Raw genomic sequence first — 20,088 nt, 5'->3', positions numbered from 1 at the left:
CTATGGGGTGGGTGTGTGCCCCATAGCGCCCAGGGGTGCCCCATAGAACCTATGGGGTGTGTGTGCCCCATAGCGCCCATGTGTGCCCTATAGCACCTATGGGTTTATGTGCCCTATAGAACCCAGGGGTTAGCCTTATAGCATCCATGTGTGCCCTATAGCACCTATGGGTGAGCCCTATAGCACCTGTGTGTGAGCCCTATAGCACCTGTGTGTGAGCCCTATAGCACCTATGGGTGAGCCCCACAGAACCCATGTGTACTACGCGTGTGCGTGTGCCCTATAGCACCTGCGCCTGCACCCTACAGCACCCATTGATGTGTCCTATAGCACCCATGTGTGTGCCCTATAGCACCCGGGGCGAGCCCCACAGCACCCACGGGTGAGCCCTATAGCACCCGTGTGTGCACCCACGTATGCAGCCCACAACACCCATGTGCACGCCCTATAGCACCCATGCGTGCGCCCTATAGCAAGGTGCGAGCACCCCCCCCCAGCACCCATGTGTGCCCCCCAACCTCCTCCATCCCCACAGCCTCCCCATAACCCCGCTCCTCTCCCCTTTCCCCCCCCCCCCCCCCCGCCAGCACCCATGGGTGCCCCCCCAGCACCCATGGGTGCCCCCCCAGCACCCATGGGTGCCCTCACCTTGGGGTCCCTCGAGTGCTCAGGGCACAGCACCTGCAGGCGCTTGCAATAGGTCTTGCTTTGGGGGTTGTAGACATCACAGAAGAGGCGGGTGGCCCTGGGGGGGGGAGGCACCCATGGGTGGGGGGGGGGGCACCCATGGGTGCCCCCCACCACCACCCATGGGTGCCTTCCCCCCCCCCTTTACTTACCCCTCGATGCGTGTGGGGTACATGGACCCAAAGGACGTTTGGCTCTCGTACTGAAGGGAAAGTGGGGGGGGTTATAGGTGCTGGGGGCCTATAGAGACCACCCCATAGAGCCCCACAGCGGGGTCCATAGGGTGCCTATGGGACCCATAAGTGCCTACACGACCCACAAGTGCCTCTAGGCCACATAGGTACCTATAGGCCCCATAAGTGTCTCTAGTTCCATAGGTACCTATATGACCCGTAAGTGCCTCTAGCCCCACAGGTACGTAAAGGCCCCATAAGTGCTTCTAGGGCCCCATAAGTAACTATAGGACCCATAGGTAACTATAGGACCCATAAGTGACACTAGCCCCATAGGGCCCTATAGGACCCGTAAGTGCCTCTAGCCCCACAGGTACCCACAGGCCCCATAAGTGCCCCTAGCCCCATAAGTGCCTCTAGCCCCATAAGTGCCTCTAGCCCCACAGGTACCCAAGGCCCCATAAGTGCCCCAGCCCCACAGGTACCCACAGGCCCCATAAGTGCCCCTAGCCCCATAAGTGCCTCTAGCCCCACAGGTACCCACAGGCCCCATAAGTGCCCCAGCCCCATAAGTGCCCCTAGCCCCATAAGTGCCCCAGCCCCATAAGTGCCCCCAGCCCCACAGGTACCCACAGGCCCCATAAGTGCCTCTAGCCCCATAAGTGCCCCTAGCCCCACAGGTACCCACAGGCCCCATAAGTGCCTCTAGCCCCATAAGTGCCCCAGCCCCACAGGTACCCACAGGCCCCATAAGTGCCCCAGCCCCATAAGTGCCCCCGCCCCATAAGTGCCCCTAGCCCCATAAGTGCCTATAGCCCCACAGATACCCACAGGCCCCATAAGTGCCCCTAGCCCCATAACTGCCTCTAGCCCCATAAGTGCCCCCAGCCCCACAGGTACCCACAGGCCCCATAAGTGCCCCAGCCCCATAAGTGCCCCTAGCCCCATAAGTGCCCCCAGCCCCACAGGTACCCACAGGCCCCATAAGTGCCCCTAGCCCCATAAGTGCCCCAGCCCCATAAGTGCCCCAAGCCCCCAAAGTGCCCCCAGCCCCATAAGTGCCCCAGCCCCATAAGTGCCCCTAGCCCCATAAGTGCCCCCAGCCCCACAGGTACCCACAGGCCCCATAAGTGCCCCTAGCCCGTAAGTGCCCCTAGCCCCACAGGCCCCATAAGTGCCCCCAGCCCCATAAGTGCCCCAGCCCCACAAGTGCCCCAGCCCCACAAGTGCCCCAGCCCCACAGGCACCTTGGCGTAGCAGCGCTCCATGTGCCGCAGCGCCACCTTGGGGTTGATGGGGTGGCCGCAGGAGACGCAGAAGATCTGCAGCTCCGTGTCCTCGCTGTCCCCCTCCGTGCTCTGATGGGGGGACCCCAAAAACCTTGCGGGAGTTTTGGGGTTCGGGGGGATGGGGGGGGGGGGGGGAGGGGTCAGGGGGACCCCAGGAGCCAAAGGGGGGGGGGGGGGATTTGGGGGTTCAATGGGGATTGAAGCAAAGGGGATGGGGGGGGGGGTTGGGGGGGTCCCCATGACCTCAGGGGGGTCCCCAAGAGCCAAAGGGGGGGATGGGGATGGTTTGGGGTTCAGGGGGCTCCCAATGGTGGGGGTGGGGGATGGGGACGTTTTGGGGTTCAGGGGGGTCCCAATGGTGGGGGTGGGGGTGGGGGGGGTGTTTTGGGGTTCAAGGGGGTCCCCAAGAGCCCAAGTGTGGGGGGGATGGGGACGGTTTGGGGTTCAGGGGCATCCCCAAGAGCCCAGTTTGGGGGTAGGGGTGTGGGTGCAGGTGCGGGGGTGTGGGTGCGGCTTTGGGTGCAGGTGTGGGTGTGGGTGCGTGGGTGCTGGTGCGGGTGTGGATGTGGGTGCTGGTGTGTGTGTGTGGGTGCCGGTGTGGGTGCTGGTGTGTGTGTGTGGGTGCTGGTGTGGGTGCTGGTGTGTGTGTGTGGGTGCTGGTGTGTGGATGCGGGTGCTGGTGTGTGGATGCGGGTGCTGGTGTGTGTGTGTGGGTGCCGGTGTGGGTGCTGGTGTGTGTGTGTGGGTGCTGGTGTGTGTGTGTGGGTGCTGGTGTGGGTGCTGGTGTGTGTGTGTGGGTGCTGGTGTGTGGATGCGGGTGCTGGTGTGTGTGTGTGGGTGCCGGTGCGGGTGTGGATGCGGGTGCTGGTGTGTGGATGCGGGTGCAGATGCAGGTGTGTGTGTGTGGGTGCTGGTGTGTGGGTGCGGGTGCTGGTGTGTGTGTGTGGGTGCCGGTGCGGGTGTGGATGCGGGTGCTGGTGTGTGGATGCGGGTGCTGGTGTGTGTGTGTGGGTGCTGGTGTGTGGATGCGGGTGCTGGTGTGTGGATGCGGGTGCTGGTGTGTGTGTGTGGGTGCCAGTGCGGGTGTGGATGCGGGTGCTGGTGTGTGGATGCGGGTGCTGGTGTGTGTGTGTGGGTGCTGGTGTGTGGGTGCGGGTGCTGGTGTGTGGGTGCGGGTGCTGGTGTGTGTGTGTGGGTGCTGGTGTGGGTGCTGGTGTGTGGATGCGGGTGCTGGTGTGTGTGTGTGGGTGCCGGTGCGGGTGCTGGTGTGTGGATGCGGGTGCTGGTGTGGGTGCTGGTGTGTGGGTGCTGGTGTGGGTGCTGGTGTGTGGATGCGGGTGCTGGTGTGGGTGCTGGTGTGGGTGCTGGTGTGTGGGTGCTGGTGTGTGGATGCGGGTGCTGGTGTGCGGGTGCCGGTGCGGGTGTGGATGCGGGTGCAGGTGTGGGTGCGGGTGTGGGTGCAGGTGTGTGCGCGGGTGCAGGTGTGGGTGTGGATGCAGGTGCCGGTGCGGGTGTGGATGCGGGTGCCGGTGTGTGTGCGCGGGTGCAGGTGTGTGTGCGCGGGTGCAGGTGTGTGTGCGCGGGTGCAGGTGTGTGGATGCAGATGCAGGTGTGTGTGCGCGGGTGCGGTTTTGCCCCCACCTCCTCGTCGTGCCGCGCCGGGTGCCCCTTGGCGCGGGCGATGAGCGCCTCGAGCTCGTGGAAGCGCCGCTCCATGTCCTGCAGGCGCAGGCGCGCCTGGTGCTGCTCCCGCCGGATGCGCTCCAGCAGCCGCTTCCCGTGCTCCTCCGCCACGCATGGGCTCTGCTGCCACTGCTGGATGCGCTGCGGCAGGATCTCGTAGATGCGGCTGCCGGGGGGGATGTGGGGGTCAGTGGGGGGCAATGGAAGCCAATGGGGGTCAATGGGAGTCAATGGGAGCCAATGGGGGTCAATGGGGGGCAATGGGGGGCAATGGGGGGCAACAGGAGTCAATGGGGGTCAATAGGAGCCAATGGGGGTCAATGGGGTCAATGGGAGCCAATGGGAGTCAATGGGAGTCAATGGGGGCAATGGGAGTCAATGGGAGCCAATGGGAGCCAATGGGAGTCAATGGGGGCAATGGGAGTCAATGGGAGCCAATGGGAGTCAATGGGAGCCAATGGGGGTCAATGGGAGTCAATGGGAGCCAATGGGAGTCAATGGGAGTCAATGGAAGTCAATGAGAGTCAATGGGGGCAATGGGGGCAGGATCTCGTAGATGCGGCTGCCGGGGGGGATGTGGGGGTCAATGGGGGCAATGGGAGCCAATGGGGGTCAATGGGAGTCAATGGGGGTCAATGGGAGTCAATGGGAGTCAATGGGAGTCAATGGGAGTCAATGGGAGTCAATGGGAGTCAATGGGGGTCAATGGAAGTCAATGAGAGTCAATGGGGGCAATGGGGACAGGATCTCGTAGATGCGGCTGCTGGGGGGGATGTGGAGGTCAATGGGGGCAATGGGAGCCAATGGGGGTCAATGGGAGTCAATGGGGGTCAATGGAAGTCAATGAGAGTCAATGGGGGCAATGGGGGCAGGATCTCGTAGATGCGGCTGCCGGGGGGGATGTGGGGGTCAATGGGGGCAATGGGAGCCAATGGGAGTCAATGGGAGTCAATGGGAGTCAATGGGAGTCAATGGGAGTCAATGGGGGTCAATGGAAGTCAATGAGAGTCAATGGGGGCAATGGGGACAGGATCTCGTAGATGCGGCTGCTGGGGGGGATGTGGGGGTCAATGGGGGCAATGGGAGCCAATGGGGGTCAATGGGAGTCAATGGGAGTCAATGGGAGTCAATGGGGGTCAATGGAAGTCAATGAGAGTCAATGGGGGCAATGGGGACAGGATCTCGTAGATGCGGCTGCTGGGGGGGATGTGGGGGTCAATGGGGGTCAATGGGGTCAATGGGAGCCAATGGGAGCCAATGGGAGTCAATGGGAGTCAATGGGGGTCAATGGGGGTCAATGGGGGCAATGGGGGTCAATGGGAGTTAATGGGAGCCAATGGGAGCCAACGGGAGTCAATGGGGGCAATGGGAGTCAATGGGGTCAAAGGGGGTCAATGGGGGTCAATGGGAGTCAATGGGGGCAATGGGGGTCAATGGGAGTCAATGGGAGCCAATGGGGGCCATGGGGTCAAGGGGAGCCAATGGGATCGAGTGGGATCGACGGGAGCCAATGGGATCGAGTGGGATCAATGGGGCCCAATGGGATCGAGTGGGATCAACGGGAGCCATTGGGATCGAGTGGGATCAATGGGAGCCAATGGGATCGCGTGGGATCAATGGGAGTCAATGGGATTGAGTGGGATCAACGGGAGCCAATGGGATCGAGTGGGATCAATGGGATCCCCGGAAATCAATGGGATCCGTTGGGATCAAATGGGATCCCATTGGCTCAATGGCAGCCAATGGACTCCTTTGGGATCTAGTAGGATCAACGGGAGCCAACGGGATCCATTGGGATCAACAGGATCCACTGGGATCAAATGGCATCCACTGGGATCAAATCTCCTCTATACTGGTTGCTCTACCCCGGTCTATACTGATCCATCCCGCTCTGTGCTAGTCCACAGTGGTTTCTAACACCCCGTACTGGTTTGTACTGGTCCGAACCGGTCCATACTGGTTTATACTGGTCCGAACCGGTCCATACTCACTTGGCGGCCAGTTTGACCCCGCAGGCCTCGCTGCAGTACTTGGAGGGCGGCCGGGCCGGGCGGGTGCAGCCGGGGCCCAGGCACTGCCCCAGCCCCGCCGGGTCCCGCGTGTCGGCGCGCTCCGGGTGCCGGCTGCGCTCGCGGTGCCGCGGCTTCTGCCGGTGCCGCTTGTAGCGCTCCTCCTTCTGCGGCCACAGGGGGCGAGAGTGAGCGATAGGGGGTGATAGGGGGCGATAGGGGGCAATAGGGGGCAATAGGAGGCGATAGTGAGCGATAGGGAGCGATAGGGGGAGAGATAGTGGGCAATAGAGGGCGATAGGGGGCAATAGGGGGTGATAGGGGGTGATAGGGGGTGATAGTGAGCGATAGGGAGCGATAGGGGGCGATAGGGGGCAATAGGGGGCGATAGGGGGCGATAGGGGGCGATAGTGAGCGATAAAGGGCGATGGGGGCAATAGAGGGCGATAGGGGGCAATAGAGGGCGATAGGGGGCGATAGGGGGAGCGATAGGGGGCAATAGGGGGCGATAGGGGGCGATAGAGGGCAATAGGGGGCAATAGTGAGCGATAAAGGGCGATGGGGGCAATAGAGGGCGATAGGGGGCAATAGAGGGCGATAGGGGGCAATAGAGGGCAATAGGGGGTGATAGGAGGCGATAGTGAGCAATAGGGGGCGATAGGGGGAGTGACAGTGGGCAACAGGGGGTGATGGAGGCAATAGAGGGCAATAGGAGGTGATAGGGGGCGATAGTGAGCAATAGGGGGTGATAGTGAGCGATAGGGGGCAAGAGAGGGCAATAGGGGGTGATAGTGAGCGATAGGGGGCAAGAGAGGGCAATAGGGGATGATAGTGAGCGATAGGGGACAAGAGAGGGCAATAGGGGGTGATAGGGGGCGATAGGGGACAAGAGAGGGCAATAGGGGGTGATAGGGGGCGATAGGGAGCGATAGTGGGCAATAGGGGGTGATGGGGGCAATAGAGGGCAATAGGAGGAGACCAGTATAAACCAGTATAGACCAGTACAGACCTTCTTGTCCGACTTCTTCTCCCTGCGCTTGACGTGTTTGACTTTGACGGCGCGCTTCCGCAGGACGGGGTCGAGGAAAGGGGCGTCCTCGGCGTCACTGAGCCATGGCTGGAAGGGAACACGCCAAGGACATGCGTAAAACCCAGCTCGACACGCTTAGAACATGCCTCACCGTGTCCCTGTGTGCTTAAAACACAGCTCGACACGCTTGGAACACGTCTTGATGTGCCCCTGCGTGCTTAAAACACAGCTCGAAACGCTTAGAACATGTCTCACCGTGTCCCTGCGTGCTTAAAACACAGCTCGACACGCTTAGAACATGTCTTGATGTGCCTCTGCATGCTTAAAACACAGCTTGACATGCTTGGAACATGTCTTGATGTGCCCCTGCGTGCTTAAAACACAGCTCGACACGCTTAAAACATGTCTTGATGTGCCCCTGCGTGCTTAAAACACAGCTCGACATGCTTAGAACATGTCTTGATGTGCCCCTGCGTGCTTAAAACACAGCTCAACACGCTTAGAACACGTCTTGATGTGCCCCTGCGTGCTTAAAACACAGCTTGACATGCTTTGAACATGCTTCACCATGCTTAAAACACAGCTCGACATGCTTAGAACATGCCTGTGTCCCTGTGTGCTTCAAACACAGCTCGACATGCTTAGAACATGCCTCACTGTGTCCCTGTGTGCTTCAAACACAGCTCGACATGCTTACAACATGCCTCACCGTGTCCCTGCATGCTTGAAACACAGCGTGACACGCTTAGAACATGTCTTGATGTGCCCCTGCATGCTTAAAACACAGCTCAACACACTTAGAACATGTCTCAATGTACCCCTACATGCTTAGAACATGCCTTGGCGCACCTAAACTCGCTCAGCACACGCCATGGCACGGCAAAACACGCTTAAAACACATCTCTACACACCGAAACAGGGCTCAAAACCATGGCTCTGCGTGTCCAAGCGTGCTTATGCATGTGCTTTGACACGCATAAACATGCTAAAGCCTAAACGTACTTAAAACACGCTTCAACACGCTTCGAGACGCGTTCACGTGCTTAAAACGCGCCCCAGTGCGCTTTAAACACGCTAAAAACATGCCCTAGCATGCTAAGAACATGCCCCGGCAGGTCTTGGAGGCTGAAACCGGGGCATTTGGGGTCCCCAAGGCTGAATTTGGGTTGGTTTGGGGCAATTCTGGTGGCTTTTGGGGCATTTTGGGGGGTTTTGGGTCCCCAGAGCCCAATTTAGGGCATTTTGGTGCCATTCCAGTGGGATTTGGTTCATTCTGGGGGGATTTTGGGTCCCCAGATCCCAATTTTAGCAGTTTTGGACCAATTCTGGCAGGATTTGGTGCAGTTTGGGGTCCCCAGAGCCCAATTTAGGGCATTTTGGTGCCATTCCAGTGGGATTTGATGCATTTTGGGGGGATTTTGGGTCCCCAGATCCCAATTTAAGCAATTTTGGACCAATTTTGGTGGGATTTGGTGCAGTTTGGGGTACCCATATCCCAATTCAGGCCATTTTAGAGCCATTTGAATGGGATTTGGTGCATTTTGGGGTCCCCATATCCCAATTCAGGCCATTTTAGAGCCATTTGAATGGGATTTGGTGCATTTTGGGGTCCCCAGAGCCCAATTCAGGCCATTTTGGCACCATTTGAATGGGGTTTGGTGCATTTTGGGGTTCCCAGAGCCCATTTAGGCCATTTTAGAGCCATTTGAATGGGGTTTGGTGCATTTTGGGGTCCCCATATCCCAATTCAGGCCATTTTAGAGCCATTTGAATGGGATTTGATGCATTTTGGGGTCCCCATATCCCAATTCAGGCCATTTTAGAGCCATTTTGATGGGATTTGATGCATTTTGGGGTCCCCAGAGGCCAATTTAGGCCATTTTAGAGCCATTTGAATGGGATTTGATGCATTTTGGGGTCCCCAGAGGCCAATTTAGGCCATTTTAGAGCCATTTGAATGGGATTTGGTGCATTTTGGGGTCCCCAGAGCCCAATTCAGGCCCTTTTAGAGCCATTTGAGTGGGATTTGATGCATTTTGGGGTCCCCAGAGCCCAATTTAGGCCCTTTTAGAGCCATTTGTGTGGGATTTGGTGCATTTTGGGGTCCCCAGAGCCCAATTCAGGCCATTTTAGAGCCATTTTGATGGGATTTGATGCATTTTGGGGTCCCCAGAGGCCAATTTAGGCCATTTTAGAGCCATTTGAATGGGATTTGGTGCATTTTGGGGTCCCCAGAGCCCAATTCAGGCCCTTTTAGAGCCATTTGAGTGGGATTTGATGCATTTTGGGGTCCCCAGAGCCCAATTTAGGCCCTTTTAGAGCCATTTGTGTGGGATTTGGTGCATTTTGGGGTCCCCAGAGCCCAATTCAGGCCATTTTAGAGCCATTTTGATGGGATTTGATGCATTTTGGGGTCCCCAGAGGCCAATTTAGGCCATTTTAGAGCCATTTGAATGGGATTTGATGCATTTTGGGGTCCCCAGAGGCCAATTTAGGCCATTTTAGAGCCATTTGAATGGGATTTGGTGCATTTTGGGGTCCCCAGAGCCCAATTCAGGCCCTTTTAGAGCCATTTGAGTGGGATTTGATGCATTTTGGGGTCCCCAGAGCCCAATTTAGGCCCTTTTAGAGCCATTTGTGTGGGATTTGGTGCATTTTGGGGTCCCCAGAGCCCAATTCAGGCCATTTTAGAGCCATTTTGATGGGATTTGATGCATTTTGGGGTCCCCAGAGCCCAATTCAGGCCATTTTAGAGCCATTTTGATGGGATTTGATGCATTTTGGGGTCCCCAGAGCCCAATTCAGGCCATTTTAGAGCCATTTGAATGGGATTTGGTGCATTTTGGGGTCCCCAGAGCCCCATTTACCCCATTTTGGCACCATTTGAATGGGGTTTGGTGCATTTTGGGGTCCCCAGAGCCCATTTAGGCCATTTTAGAGCCATTTTGATGGGATTTGATGCATTTTGGGGTCCCCATATCCCAATTCAGGCCCTTTTAGAGCCATTTGTGTGGGATTTGGTGCATTTTGGGGCCCCCAGAGCCCAATTTAGGCCCTTTTAGAGCCATTTGAATGGGGTTTGGTGCATTTTGGGGTCCCCAGAGCCCAATTTAGGCCCTTTTAGAGCCATTTGAATGGGGCTTGGTGCATTTTGGGGTCCCCAGAGCCCCATTTACCCCATTTTGGCACCATTTGAATGGGGTTTGGTGCATTTTGAGGTCCCCAGAGCCCCATTTACCCCCTTTTGGCACCATCTGAAGGGGATCCGGTGCATTCTGGGGGGGTTTTGGGGTGCCTGCGGGCGCTGGGGGGGTGGGGGGGTCCTCACCAGGCCGTGCTCATCGAAGGCTCCGGCGCAGAGCTCCTGGTAGAGGCGGGGGTCCAGCGGCAGCTCCTCGTCCGAGAGGCTCTCGGGGGGCCCCGTGGCCCCCAGCTGCTCCTTCAGCAGCTCCAGCTCCCCCTCGCGCCCCCGGGACAGCTTGGGGGGCAGTGGGGGGGGGTCAGCATCAAAACCACCCCAGACCCACAGCACGGTGGGGACCCCCCCTATTGCCGCTATGGGGGGCACCTGGGTGTCATGGGGACCCCCCTATTGCCATCAATGGGGACCCAGGTATTGTGGGGACCCCCCTATTGTCATCAATGGGGACCCGGGTATCATAGGGACCCCCCTATTGCCATCAATGGGGACCCAGGTATTGTGGGGACCCCCCTATTGCCATCAATGGGGACCCAGGTATTGTGGGGACCCCCCTATTGCCATCAATGGGGACCCAGGTATCGTGGGGACCCCCCTATTGCCATCAATGGGGACCCAGGTATCGTGGGGACCCCCCTATTGCCATCAATGGGGACCCAGGTATTGTGGGGACCCCCCTATTGCCATCAATGGGGACCCAGGTATTGTGGGGACCCCCCTATTGCCATCAATGGGGACCCAGGTATTGTGGGGACCCCCCTATTGCCATCAATGGGGACCCAGGTATTGTGGGGACCCCCCTATTGCCATCAATGGGGACCCAGGTATTGTGGGGACCCCCCTATTGCCATCAATGGGGACCCGGGTATCATAGGGACCCCCCTATTGCCATCAATGGGGACCCAGGTATCGTGGGGACCCCCCTGTTGTCATCAATGGGGACCTGGGTATCACGGGGACCCCCCTGTTGCCACTATGGGGGGACCCGGGTATCATAGGGACCCATCTATTGCTGCTATGGGGGGACCTGGGTGTCATGGGGACCCCCCTATTGCCATCAATGGGGACCCAGGTATTGTGGGGACCCCCCTATTGCCACCATGGGGACCCCCCTATTGCCACTATGGGGGCATCCAAATGTCTTGGGGACCTCCCTACTGCCAGCATGGGGGGACCCGGTTATCATAGAGACCCCCCTATTGCCACCAATAGGAGCCCCCCAATTGCCCCTAGGGGGGACCCAGGTATCACCGGGACCCCCAAAACCCCCTCCCAGCCCCATGGGACCCCCCCCCCCCCATAGATGGGACCCCCCCTAAAAGGGCTCCAGGACTCACCGAGGTGGGGAAGTACTTGTAGGACTCCTGGGGGAGAAAGGGACACGTGAGAAACATGCCAAGAACACGCCAAGGACACACCAACACGCTAACACACTATGAACATGTTAACATGAGCCAACATGCTAACATGTTATCAAAACACTCCCAACATACTCTGAACACACTAGCACGTTTCAACATGCTAACAACACGCACCAGCACACTAACAACACGCTCTGAGCATGCTAACACGTTCCAACAGGCTAACGCCATGCTCCAACATGTTATCAACACAGTCCCAACACACTAACAACATGCTCCAACACACAAGCAACACACACTGAGCATGCTAACATGTTCCAAAATGCTAACACCACACTCACACCACGCTCCAACACGCTAACAACACACTCTGACCATGTTAACACAATCTAACACACTAACACCACACTGAACACGTTAACACAGTCTAACGTGACGCTAATACCATGTTCCAACACACTACCACCACTCTCCAACACGCTAACAACACGCTCTGAACACACAAACACGGTCTAACACGCTAACAACACACTACCACCATGCCCCAACACATTAACAACACACTCTGAACACGCTAACACGCTCCAACACACTAACAACACACTCTGAACAGGCTAAGAACATGATCCAACACACTAACAATGCGCTCTGAACATGCTAACACACTCCAACATGCCAACACCACATTCTGAACATGCTAAGAAACATGCTCCAACATGTTAACAACACACTCTGAACATGCTAACATGCTCCAGCACGCTCACAACACACTCTGAACATGCTAAGAAACATGCTCCAACATGCTAACAACACACTCTGAACATGCTAACACGCTCCAAAACACTAACCACACACTCTGAACATGCTAAGAACACGCTCCAACATGCTAACAACACTCTCTGAACACGCTAACATGTTCCAGCACACTAACACCACACTCTGAACACACTCCAACATGCTAACAACACTCTCTGAACACGCTAACACGCTCCAGCACACTAACACCACATTCTGAACATGCTAAGAACACGCTCACAATGTGCTCTGAACATGCTATCACGCTCCAACACGCTAACACCACATTCTGAACATGCTAAGAACGTTCCAACATGCTAACAACACGCTCTGAACATGCTAACACGTTCCAAAACGCTAACCACACACTGAGCATGCTAAGAACACGTTCCAACATGCTCCAAGACGCTACTAACATTCTCTGAACATGCTAACACACTCTGAACACACTAACATGCTCACAACGCGCTCTGAACACGCTAACATGCTCACAACGCGCTCTGAGCATGCTAAGAACACGCTCCAACACGCTAACCACAGACTCTGAACACGCTAAGAACACGCTCCAACACGCTAACCACAGACTCTGAACACGCTAAAAACACGCTCCAACACGCTAACCACAGACTCTGAACACGCTAACATGCTCACAACGCGCTCTGAACACGCTCCAAAACGCTAACCACAGACTCAGAACACGCTAAGAACACGCTAAGAACACGGCAGGAGGCCGCGGGCACTGACGCGGGCGCGCAGCTGGCACTGCCGCAGGCGGCACTTCTGGCGGATCTTGTTGGGGCCCCCGAACTTCTTCATGTCGCGGCAGAAGTCGCACTGCCCGCAGTCCTCGGGGCGCCGGCACGCCTCGCACTCCCCACACATCCGCGCCGAGCGCTTGATCTATGGGGCGGGACCCACAAGTTAACCCGCCCAGAGGTCCCGATGGGGTTAAAGGGGGGGGGGGGGAGGGTGTGTCCCATTCTCCCCCCTGCCCCATAGCGCCCCACTGCTCCCTATGGGGTTAAAGGAGGGGGCAGTCGGTTCTCTCCCCCCGCCCCGTAGCGCCCCACTGCTCCCTATGGGGTTAAAGAGAGGGGGTCCCATTCTCCCCCTCGCCCCATAGCGTCCCACTGCTCCCTATGGGGTTAAACGGGGGTGTCCCATTCTCCCCCCCGCCCCATAGCATCCCACCGCTCCCTATGGGGTTAAACGGGGGGTGTCCCATTCTCTCCCTGCCCCATAGCGCCCCATAGTGCCCCAGCGCTCAATATGGGGTTAAAGGGGGAGGTTACATTCTCACCCTCGCCCCAGAGCACCCCATAGCGTCCCACCACTCCCTATGGGGTTAAAGGGGGGGTGTCCCATTCTCCCCCACACCCCATAGCGCCCCACCGCTCCCTAAGGGGTTAAAGAGAGGGGGTCCCATTCTCCCCCCTGCCCCATAGCGCCCCATAGCATCCCACCGCTCCCTATGGGGTTAAAGGGGGGGTGTCCCATTCTCTCCCTGCCCCATAGCGCCCCAGCACTCAATATGGGGTTAAAGGGGGGGTGTCCCATTCTCCCCCTCGCCCCATAGCGCCCCATAGCGCCCCACCGCTCCCTATGGGGTTAAAGGGGGAAGGCCCCATTCTCCCCCCTGCCCCATAGCGCCCCATAGCACCCCATAGCGTCCCACCGCTCCCTATGGGGTTAAAGGGGGGTGTCCCATTCTCCCCCCCGCCCCATAGCGCCCCATAGCGCCCCATAGCGTCCCACTGCTCCCTATGAGGTTAAACGGGGGTGTCCCATTCTCCCCCCTGCCCCATAGCGCCCCATAGCGCCCCATAGCGTCCCACTGCTCCCTATGGGGTTAAAGGGGGAAGGTCCCATTCTCCCCCCTGCCCCATAGCATCCCATAGCGTCCCACCGCTCCCTATGGGGTTAAAGGGGGAAGGTCCCATTCTCCCCCCCGCCCCATAGCGCCCCATAGCGCCCCACCTTGGCCGCTCGGCCCTGCTCCAGCGCCAGCTCCTGGGCTTTGGAGCTCTCGTGCTCGCGCTCCTTCTCCCTCCACTTCTTGTGCCGGTAGCGGATCTCCAGGCTGGGATCCTTCTCTGCAGGGGGGACATGGGGGGCAGGACCCACACGTGAGCCCCACAACAGCCACAAATGGGGGGCGGGACCCACACGTGAGCCCCACAACAGCCACAAATGGGGGGCGGGACCCACACGTGAGCCCCACAACAGCCACAAATGGGGGGCAGGACCCACACGTGAGCCCCACAACAGCCACAAATGGCGTGCGGGACCCACACGTGAGCCCCACAACAGCCACAAATGGGGGGCAGGACCCACACGTGAGCCCCACAACAGCCACAAATGGGGGGCAGGACCCACACGTGAGCCCCACAACAGCCACAAATGGGGGGCAAGACCCACACGTGAGCCCCACAACAGCCACAAATGGGGGGCAGGACCCACACGTGAGCCCCACAACAGCCACAAATGGGGGGCGGGACCCACACGTGAGCCCCACAACAGCCACAAATGGGGGGCGGGACCCACACGTGAGCCCCACAACAGCCACAAATGGGGGGCGGGACCCACACGTGAGCCCCACAACAGCCACAAATGGGGGGCGGGACCCACACCCCACAACAGCCACAAATGGGGGGCGGGACCCACACGTGAGCCCCACAACAGCCACAAATGGGGGGCGGGACCCGCACGTGAGCCCCACAACAGCCACAAATGGGGGGCGGGACCCACACGTGAGCCCCACAACTGCCACAAATGGGGGGCTGGACCCACACGTGAGCCCCACAGCCCCCCCAACAGCCACAAATGGGGGGCTGGACCCACACGTGAGCCCCACAACAGCCACAAATGGGGGGCAGGACCCACACGTGAGCCCCACAACAGCCACAAATGGGGGGCGGGACCCACACGTGAGCCCCACAACAGCCACAAATGGGGGCAGGACCCACACGTGAGCCCCACAACAGCCACAAATGGGGGGCGGGACCCACACGTGAGCCCCACAACAGCCACAAATGGGGGGCAGGACCCCCATTCCCCCCCCAACACCCATAAAGGACCCCCAGGACCCACATTTCCCCCCCAAACAGCACCCAACCCCCCCCAAAAGACCCCAATCCCCCCCCAAACCTTCCCCTTCACCCCCTAAAGCTCAACCAAACCCCAACCCCTTTCCCCTAACACAAGACCGGGGGGGGGGGTGGGGGGGTTTGGACCCCCCCCAGGGCCCGCCCCATAAGTGTGCCCCATAAGTGTGGGTCCCGTGCTCACCGCGGCACTGGAGGCAGTACCACTCCCGGATGGCCTTGGCCATCTTCTCGGTGATGTTGATGCAGTCGCCATGGAACCACTCGTTGCAGTTGTCGCATCCTCTATGGGGCAGAGGGGTTAAAAGTGGGGCAGGGGGGGCCTTAACCCCACCCCCCCCCAAGCACCCCTATAGGGGGCCAGGGTCCTTAAACCACCCCCACCCCCCCAAAGCACCCCCTAAGTCGCCACAAGGGACCCAACCCCCCCCCCAATACCCCTCTCCCCCTGCTTAAAGCACCCAAGGGTCCCAACCCCCCCAAAGGGACCCCCCTAAAAGGGTCCCAACCCCCCCCCAAAGGGACCCCCCAACCCCCCCTAAAATGGCCCCAACCCCCCCCAAACCCCCTAAACGGGTCCCAACCCCCCCAAAGGGACCCCCCCCAAACAGGCCCCAACCCCCCCAAAGGGACCCCCCCAAACCCCCCTAAACGGGTCCCAACCCCCCCAAAGGGACCCCCCCAAACCCCCTAAACGGGTCCCAACCCCCCCAAAGGGACCCCCCCAAACCCCCCTAAACGGGCCCCACCCCCCCCAAACCCCCTAAACGGGTCCCAACCCCCCTAAAATGGCCCCAACCCCCCCCAAAGGGACCCCCCCAAACGGGTCCCAACCCCCCCAACGGGACCCCCCCAAACCCCTCTCTTTAGGACCCAAGGGTCCAGACCCCCCCGAACCCCCTCAAAGCACCCAAGGGTCCGACCCCCCCCCCCCCGAGACCCCCAATGGGACCCCCTCAGCCTCCCTCTGAGGGACCCAGGGGTCCAGGCCCCCCCCAAAGCCCCAAATGGAGCCCTCCAAGTACTCCCCTATGGGTCCCAAGCAACCGGACAGCCCCATAACGGGGGGAGTTCAGCCCCATAACAGGGATCTCAGCCCCATAACAGAGATCTCAGCCCCATAACGGGGGGAGTTCAGCCCCATAACAGGGACCTCAGCCCCATAAGTGGGGATCTCAGCCCCATAAGTGAGGATCTCAGCCCCATAACGGGGGGAGTTCAGCCCCATAACAGGGATCTCAGCCCCATAAGTGAGGATCTCAGCCCCATAACGGGGATTTCAGGCCCATAATGGGGGGAGTTCAGCCCCATAAGTGAGGATCTCAGCCCCGTAACGGGGGTTTCAGGCCCATAATGGGGGGAGCTCAGCCCCATAACAGGGATCCCAGCCCCATAAGTAGGGATCTCAGCCCCATAACAAGGCTCTCAGCCCCATACCAGGGGGGCTCCAGCCCCATAACGTGGTTTTCAGCCCCATAACCGGTGGGTTTCAGCCCCATAATGTGGATCTCAGCCCCATAACGGGGTTCTCAGCCCCGTAACGTGGATCTCCGCCCCATAACAGGGGATCTGCGCCCCATAACCGGGTTCTCAGCCCCATAACAGGTGGATCTCAGCCCCATAACATGGATCTCAGCCCCATAACGGGGTTCTCAGCCCCATAACGTGGATCTCAGCCCCATAACAGGGGATCTCCGCCCCATAACCGGGTTCTCAGCCCCATAACGTGGATCTCAGCCCCATAACAGGGGATCTCCGCCCCATAACCGGGTTCTCAGCCCCATAACGAGGGTCTCAGCCCCATACCAGGGGGGCTCCAACCCCATAACGTGGATTTCAGCCCCATAACAGGGGATCTCCACCCCATAACCGGGTTCTCAGCCCCATAACATGGATCTCAGCCCCGTAACAGGGGATCTCCGCCCCACAACCGGGTTCCCAGCCCTATACCAGGGGGGTTCCAGCCCCATAACGTGGATTTCAGCCCCATAACGCGGTTCTCAGCCCCATAACGTGGATCTCAGCCCCATAACGTGGATCTCAGCCCCATAACAAGGGATCTCCGCCCCACAACCGGGTTCCCAGCCCTATACCAGGGGGGTTCCAGCCCCATAACGTGGATTTCAGCCCCATAACGTGGATCTCAGCCCCATAACGTGGATCTCAGCCCCATAACGTGGATCTCCGCCCCATAACAGGGGATCTCCGCCCCACAACCGGGTTCCCAGCCCTATACCAGGGGGGTTCCAGCCCCATAACGTGGATTTCAGCCCCATAACGTGGATTTCAGCCCCATAACGTGGTTCTCAGCCCCATAACGTGGATCTCAGCCCCATAACGTGGATCTCAGCCCCATAACGTGGATCTCAGCCCCATAACGTGGATCTCCGCCCCATAACAAGGGATCTCCGCCCCACAACCGGGTTCCCAGCCCCATAAGCGGGGGTCCCCGCCCCACACTCACATCATGAAGCAGTTGATGTCCGGTTTGCGGCACACGCAATAAACGGGCGCGTTCTCCTCCCCCCCCGGCCCCGCTTCCGCGTCCGAGAACTCGCTGTCCTGTGGGGCGGGACAGGGCAATGGGGCCGCCATTGCCGGCTCCCCCGCCCCATAGCGAGCCCCATAGCGAGCGCTCACCATCGCCGCTCGGCCCCACCGCGCTCCGCCATAAGCCGGAAGGAGGAAGCGCTGCCCGCTTCCGCTTCCGGAGGGGGGGGGAAAGGGAGGAGGCGCATGCGTAGAGCGGCACAAAATGGCGGCGCGCAGTGTGGGACCAGGCGGTAAAATGGCGGCCGCCTATGGAGGCGGCCATGTTGGGGGGGGAAATGTGCCCTGGGCCTCTTGAGCCGCCATAGGCACGGATAAAGGAAGGGGGGGGAGGGTTAAGAACGTTTATTGGTGACGTAGGGGATGACGTAAGGACGTAGTGGGGCGGGGATAGGGGGCAGCAGGTCCCTCCTATAGTGGGAGGTGGCAAAATGGCGGCCGCCTGTGGAGGCGGCCATGTTGGGGATGCCTCCTGAGCCGCCATAGAGACACGGAAACGGGGTGGGAAGGGGGGGGTTAGAACGTTTATTGGGGGGCGTGGTGACGTGTGGGGGGGCGTAGTGACGTAAGAGGTGACGTAGGGACGTATGGGGGGGGCTATAGGGGACCTATGGGTCCCCCCCTTCACTCCTCACTCGCGCTGAGCCTCCATGGGGCGCTGCAGCTGCTCCAGCTCCTGGGCCAACCTAAAAGGGGGCGGAGTCAGAGGGAGAGGGGGCGTGGCCACGTGGTCCCAGTGGGCGGGGCCTGTTTGGGAGGGGAGGTACCCACCTGTCCCGGCGGTGCTGGCAGCTCTGACGCCGCGCAAGCTCCGCCCCCAGGCGCTGCTCCGCCCACTCCGCCTCCTGCTCCACCAATTGGCTGTGGAGGGGGGGGCGGAGTCAATGGGGGGGGAGAGGGAGGGGCAAGGAACACAATGGGCGGGGCCTCCAGGCACTCACATGGCCACGAAGGCTTCGGGGCCCAGCTGCTGCTCGGCCTCCAGCAGGCGGCGCTCTGCAGGGGGCGGGGCTTGTTAGCTTGGGGGGGGGACCAAGGGGGGCAATGGGGGGGGACATGGGTTCAATGGGGGGGGATGGGTTCAGTGGGGGGGCCATAGGTTCAATGGGGGGGGACATGGGTTCAATGGGGGGTCCATGGGTTCAATGGGGGGGCATGGGTTCAATGGGGGGGCCCACGGGTTTAAGGGGGTGGGGGTCCATGGGTTCAACGGTGGGTCCATGGGTTCAGTGGGGGGTCCATGGGTTCAGTGGGGGGTCCATAGGTTCAGTGGGGGGTCCATGGGTTCAGTGGGGCAGGCCATGGGTTCAGTGGGGCGGGCCATGGGTTCAGTGGGGCAGGCCATGGGTTCAGTGGGGCGGGCCATGGGTTCAGTGGGGCAGGCCATGGGTTCAGTGGGGCAGGCCATGGGTTCAGTGGGGAGTGTGGGGCTCACCCTGGCTCAGCAGCTTCCCCATGGCCTCCTCCAGCCGCTCCAGTTCAGCCTCCAAGTGGGCAGGGGCCTGCAGGGGGCGTGGCCATGGTGTAAGGGGCGGGGGCTACGTGGGGGCGTGGCCATGGGGGCGTGGTCACGTGGTGGAGGGGGGGCGGGGCCCTCACGTGCTCCTCCTGCAGCCGCTTGTGCTGCTCCATGAGGTCCTCGAGCTGCCTCCAGAACTGCTCCCTGTGTTGGGCCACGTGGGGTGCCGCGTGGGTCACGTGACCGCTGTCAGCTGCCCCGTGCCTCACGTGACCCCCACCTGTGTTCCCGGCGCTGCAGGCGGAGGCGGCTCCGCTGCTCCCCGGCCCCGGCCACTTCCTGCTGCCGGGTCAGGCAGCGGCCCCGGTGCCTGCGGGGTCAGGGGTCAAAGGTCACGGGTTCACGGACGAGGTCAGACTGGGTCAAGGGGTCAAAGATCACAGGGACAAGGGGAGGTCACCAGGAGGTCAGGGGGTCATGGGGTCAGAGGTCACAGGGGTCAAGAGCGAGGTCAGACTGGGTCAAGGGGTCAAAGATCACAGGGTAAAGGGGAGGTCACCAGGAGGTCAGGGGACAAAGGTCAGGGGTCAGGGTCAAAGGTCGTGGGACCGATTGGAGGCCAGCAGGGGTCAGGGTGTTGATGGTCACGGGGTCAAGGGGGAGGTTGTAAAGAGTCAGAGGTCATGGGGGCAGGGGTTAGCAGGGGGTCAAGGGTCAATGGGGTGAGAGCACTTAGGATCAGTAGGAGA

General features: G+C 59.9%; 1 protein-coding gene across 1 annotated transcript; it reads right to left on the bottom strand.

Annotated features, from left to right (window-relative positions):
* Window positions 1-627: 627 nt before the first annotated feature.
* CXXC1 (CXXC finger protein 1) lies at window positions 628-18,044 on the bottom strand (the record flags this gene model as incomplete). Its single annotated transcript, XM_057399012.1, has 13 exons — window positions 17,971-18,044; window positions 17,795-17,892; window positions 15,515-15,615; window positions 14,204-14,319; window positions 12,971-13,126; window positions 11,408-11,434; window positions 10,200-10,349; window positions 6,851-6,958; window positions 5,824-6,008; window positions 3,791-3,998; window positions 2,108-2,218; window positions 840-889; window positions 628-745 (listed from the first exon to the last, which is right to left on the bottom strand). Coding segments are annotated over exons 1-13 (1,431 nt in total), but the record flags the coding sequence as incomplete, so codon positions are not given.
* Window positions 18,045-20,088: the final 2,044 nt, after the last annotated feature.

Source organism: Pezoporus wallicus, unplaced genomic scaffold, assembly GCF_028554395.1.
Source record: "Pezoporus wallicus isolate ANWC-B61680 ecotype Strahan unplaced genomic scaffold, APGP_CSIRO_Pwel_v1 contig_14365, whole genome shotgun sequence".
NCBI classification, from domain to species: Eukaryota; Metazoa; Chordata; class Aves; order Psittaciformes; family Psittacidae; genus Pezoporus; species Pezoporus wallicus.
The sequence above is the reverse complement of the archived record's forward strand: the minus strand, read 5'-3'. Positions and strand labels throughout refer to the sequence as shown.